The sequence below is a fragment of the Salvelinus namaycush genome, chromosome 2 (genome assembly GCF_016432855.1).
Source record: "Salvelinus namaycush isolate Seneca chromosome 2, SaNama_1.0, whole genome shotgun sequence".
NCBI classification, from domain to species: Eukaryota; Metazoa; Chordata; class Actinopteri; order Salmoniformes; family Salmonidae; genus Salvelinus; species Salvelinus namaycush.
Window position 1 is genome coordinate 65,401,353 of NC_052308.1, and position 5,133 is coordinate 65,406,485.

The window sequence follows — 5,133 nt, forward strand, 5'->3', positions numbered from 1 at the left end:
TAAGATCATCATCAGATCAATGTACAAGTGAATGTCATAAAAATATTCAAGATCATACTGACACATATGCTTTCTCAAGACCATAGAATTGGCCTCATGTGCAAAAGATGACAACCTATATGATAGTCAGATGTACAGGAGCATGCCAGATCAGATACATCAAGTTGAAAGACACAGAAAACAGAATGATGGTGTCAGCAAGTCAGAGCATCTTTATTGTATTCACAATGGGGTCTGTTGTTGGTGTCCCATCCAGATGTAGTAGAATATGTTGTTCTGGAGGTGTTAACCATAGAAATAGAATTACCAGAAAATAAATCCCCATTCAAGTCAATGTTCCATGATGGGTGTCTGAGGGGCTATAGCCATTCTAGAAAGTATAGGAGGACGTTATGCACATCTTAAACTAGAGTAAACCAGAACTGGCCTAAAGAAATTACACAGATAACGAAAATAGGTATTTTTCATCTGACGAAGACTTTGTATAAATTGAAATGTTGTATTTTAGGTTGCATGAACAAAGCACTGTGGAGCAGTAATATTCCAATATTCCACTCTCATTTCCTATACCCATTCTAGAAATTATATTTCTGTGGGGTTAACCCGTTGCTTGCAGCAGTGCTCGCTGTGTGTGTGGGACCTTAAGAGGTATGTTTGGTTTGACTTGTGGAGACAAGTCAATGTTCCATGATGGGTATCTGAGGGGCTTTAGCCATTCTAGAAAGAATAGGAGGATGGAATTCACATCTTAAATTAGAGTTAACCAGAGCTGCCCTTAGCAAATAAGACAGACAATGAAAATAGGGATTTTTCATCTGACGAAGACTTTGTATACGTGGTAACGTTGTATTTTAGGTTGCATGAACAAAGCACTGTGGAGCAGTAATATTCCATGTGCTGACCTCTCATTTCCTATACCCATTCTAGTAATTATATTTCTATGGGGTTAACCCATTGCTTGCTGCAGTGCTCGCTGTGTGTGTGGAACCTTAAGTGGTATGTTTGGTTTGACTTGTGGAGACAACCTTGCCATCCACTATTTCCTCTGTGACGATCACCACTTTGCGTGTGGTGGAGGTGGAGGAGCTGGGGCCGGAGCTGGAGGAGCTGACGTGCGAGCTGGAGGAGCCGTGGCCGGATTTCGAGGAGCTGAGGCTGTGAGGAAGGGAAACTCACGATTAGCATAGTTAGCATCTATGATCATAATAAGTATCTAATAAAAAGTCACATAGCAGTAGATTCATGTCAAAAGTAACCATGGCTCATGGTAAGGTCAACTTCAAATGAACATTGTTTTTAAAATCAAATGTTAAAGGAGACATAAATTCATTTTCATGTATTTCAAGGTCCCCTATCACCCTTCTTCCCATTCCACAAAGATGTAACACTCTCCTCCCACATCCCTGTCTGTCTCATTGGCCCCCCTCTGTCCAATCGCTTCCTGCCTTACCCGCTAGCCTCTCCGTCCAGCAGCCTCCTGTACTCAGCGATCTCCATCTCCAGGCGTGTCTTGATGTCCAGCAGCATCTTGTACTCCTGGCCCTGGCGTTCCATGTCACTGCGGAGAGACATTAGCTGTTCTTCCAGACTGGTCACTTGGTTCTGGAGGCGTCCCAGCTGCATGGAGTAACGGCCCTCCGTCTCCGCCAGCGTGTTCTCCAGGGAGCCTTTCTATTGGCCGGGAGAGACAGAGATGATGCGTCAAAAAATGTGGGAGTAGGTTTGGAATTTGGAATGTTTACTGTCATACTGAAAAAGTTAGCTCTAGTTGAATGTGAAGGCAGGTAGATGTTAGCTATAGTAATGGAGTGGTGCCTGGCTACAACAACTTGAGGGATAGTGTTAGAGTCCAGGTGAAAGTGAGATACTTGAGGGATGGTAGAGAATGATGAAAGAGTCAAATGTTGATTTTTGATAATAGTTGTAGAAAGTTGTGTACGTAATGTGCCCTAAACCGTGGTCCTTGGTCAGATGTTTGTAATTACAGCTCACCATGCTGAGCTGTGACTGCAGTTCAATTTCCAGGCCCTGCAGTGTGCGACGGATTTCCGAAATCTCTGACTTGGAGGTCTGGAGAACCTCTGTGCTGGACGCCACCTCCTGGTTCAACGTCTCTGTCTGTAAAACACAATAAGTGGTCAATCGTCACAGAAACAAACCAACATTTCAGCTCATGATAGAATGTGACAATGTTACCAACTAGAAGTAAAGGAACATCTACACCATGAACATAGTTTAGGTCTTCTAGAGGTTCTACCTTGGTCTGGAACCAGGACTCCAGGTCACGCTGGTTCTTGGCACTAACGGCCTCATACTGCTCACGAATCTCAGCCATGACTCTGGTCAGGTCCTCCTGTGGTGCTGCGTCCACTTCCACGTTGATTTGTCCAGTCATCTGCGTCCTCATGGCCAGAAGCTCCTTTGGAGAAAAACATAGGGGTAAGTTTAAAGGATTAAGAAGTGACTAACCTCTGCCTGATGGTAACAACTTGACCTTCCCTCTGTCTTCATTATACATTTGAACACCATTGCTTGATACAGATGTGCTTGAAAGCCAGCAATGGTGTTCTAATGAAGACCCATAGCAGGTTGACATGGTCAATAGATGTAATACATTAAGGGACTGTATGGATATGTTCCATCAGCCCACACCCACCTCCTCATGGTTCTTCTTGAGATAGATGAGCTCCTCCTTCAGCCCCTCGATCTGCATCTCCAGGTCAGATCTGGCCATGGTCATCTCGTCCAGCATCCTCTTCAGCCCGGCGATGTCAGCCTCCACTGACTGACGCATGGCCAGCTCGTTCTCATACCTGAGAGATAGAGAGAGCTTAGGTCAAAGAACTGCGTGAATGTGTTCCTCTGTGAGAATAGCAGGGGGGGTTATAGATTCTAGTATTCCATTAAGTTTTGGGAAAATATCAGAAAGTAACACCAGGCTTCTGATATGCCTTTTGGGAGGGTGTGGTTATGATGTTGCTGAAGGGTAATGTCATTTGGTTTCCTTTTTTATAGATTCAACACAAAATGTAATAAAAAACAGTATGAGGGTTTTTACAGATTTGGGGTTATTCCATGTGGTTAATGTAATGCACCAGCAGTGTACTGTATCTGTGGATGGTGTTGGGTGTACTTACTTGTTTCTGAAGTCGTCTGCAGCGAGCTTTGCGTTGTCGATGCTGAGATAGATACCTCCGTTTACGCGAGTTGCAGCCTGGATCTGAGAGGTGGAGGATGGCAAAAAAATTCAGGATGGGGCATACGTGGAATTCCACACTAACGCAGTACACACACAGTTTGATCCCACATTGTAATCATTGAATTTTGAGTTTCAGTAGCACTGTAAATAATAGCTAATGTAAATAATCAAAGAAACAAATTGCGCCTTCTGCAATCGCCTAGGGGCTCTTAAGAGAGAGGAAGGAATAGCTTCAATGATCGGCTTAATCTTCAATGCTTCTGCTGCAAGTATGCATACTGTCTTTGCATCTATCTTTGGTGCCTATGTTGAATCAATTATAACAAATGTATATAATTGAGCATTTTCCAATGTTCATATATCACTCTCAGTAACTTGATGTCGCCTGTACTTTCTAGCAAAGGATAACATTGTCACTTTGCAGACATTATCATGTTTTGACATGCTGTGATGTCGTTATTGAGTGCTCTTGCCATCTAGGAAACACGTCACGTACCTTGTCCTGCAGGTCGGCGATAATAGCGTAGAAGCGAGAGTAGTCGCGAGCGCTGGGGGACGCCTTGCTCTCCATGAACTGACGGATCTTCAGCTCCAGCTCGGCGTTGGCCGCCTCTAGCATGCGCACCTTCTCCAAGTAGGTGGACAGGCGGTCGTTCAGGTTCTGCATTGTGGCCTTCTCGTTGGCCGACACATTAATGTCGGCTCCACTGTCAGTACCACAACCCCGTCCCAAGCCAAAACTAAAACCGCCACCGCCGCCACCGCCGCCGCCACCCCCTCCCATTCCGAAACCATAACCGCCACCACCACCTCCGCCGCCGGAACCGAACGAGGAGCTAGAGATGCGCACCCCAGAGCCTCCTGCACCTCCATACACACTGCCGGCCCTCATGGCAGTGACGCGGCCTCCTCCACCGCCACCACCACCCATCGAGGAGAAGCGGGAGGAGCCCATACCCATTCCACCTCCACCTCCAGACCTCATGGACATGGTGCCACCTCCGCCTCCACCGCCGCTGCTGCTGTAGGACATGCTAGATCTGGAGAAGGACATGGCTGCTGAGAGGGAGTCTGCCTGCCTGGGATGAGGAGAGAGAATGTGGTGCACGGCCCAGCCACTGTTCCCTTTTTATGCTGCTCAGGGCAGAAGGAGGGAGGGTGGGAGGAGGACATGGGTGGGAGAGGCAGAAGGGTGGAATAGAGAAGGGAGGATTACAGGTAGTCATTACCTCATGTGGGACAGGGCAGGGCTCCTCCCCCCACTTTGATACACTAGGATGCAGAAGGAGATGGAAGAGGATCAATAGATATGTACTGTATGTGTGGATACGCAAATATTGAAAATATACTATTGTTTCGTAACTTCACTCTCCCCATCTCACTCTATATATGGCTTGTAGGAACTCACACAGACATATAAATGTGCACACACCCATAAAAAGTTGGAATTCCTCTCCCGTAAAAGTGTCTGGTTGAAAGCATGGACACGCCTGCTTCTATTAGCCCCAGGTAGGTCAATCAATCAGTCAGTCAACACACACAGTATAACTTTGACATGCTGTGACAGGTGAGCTTTGCCATGTTTCCTGAGCACATAGATTGACACACTGAATGGCTATTTACCTGTACATGTTATCCTACCAAGAAACAAGTTGCAGAGATGCATGCAGTTCATTGAAACTTTACGGTACAATTTGATCTTTCACGTGACACCCAGACAACATTCTCCCCAAACAGACCTGTCTTTTACTCACACACTGATATCTCACAAGAAAATCTCCTGTTCTTTTCCTTCAACACAACAGTCCATTGTTCCTTAATAGTTTTTGTGATTTTATGCACATACTCAGGTACCATTGTATTAAGTTTCACTCAACTTTATGCGTGTTCCATCTACTGTGGGAGTCTGCAGTACCGACAAAAGTACCACTTTA

The 5,133-nt window shown here is 45.7% G+C and overlaps 1 protein-coding gene across 1 annotated transcript; it reads right to left on the minus strand.

Moving 5' to 3' along the window:
• Nucleotides 1-203: 203 nt before the first annotated feature.
• Nucleotides 204-4,253, minus strand: LOC120027596 (keratin, type I cytoskeletal 13-like). The gene is made up of 7 exons (XM_038972585.1): nt 3,696-4,253; nt 3,138-3,220; nt 2,657-2,813; nt 2,258-2,419; nt 1,993-2,118; nt 1,451-1,671; nt 204-1,155 (listed from the first exon to the last, which is right to left on the minus strand). The coding sequence occupies exons 1-7, from the start codon at nt 4,251-4,253 to the stop codon at nt 990-992; spliced, it is 1,473 nt and encodes a 490-aa protein (XP_038828513.1). The 3' UTR covers nt 204-989.
• Nucleotides 4,254-5,133: the final 880 nt, after the last annotated feature.

What these genes read in the sequence shown, in the direction of transcription:
- LOC120027596 (XM_038972585.1), bottom strand. Translation starts at nt 4,253, where the DNA reads ATGTCCTTCTCCAGATCTAGCATGTCCTACAGCAGCAGCGGCGGTGGA. An exon ending in AGTCCTGGTTCCAGACCAAG is followed by an intron (nt 2,119 to 2,257) that starts GTAGAACCTCTA and finishes TGTGTTTTACAG; the next exon opens with ACAGAGACGTTGAACCAGGA. An exon ending in CTGGACGGAGAGGCTAGCGG is followed by an intron (nt 1,156 to 1,450) that starts GTAAGGCAGGAA and finishes CCTTCCTCACAG; the next exon opens with CCTCAGCTCCTCGAAATCCG.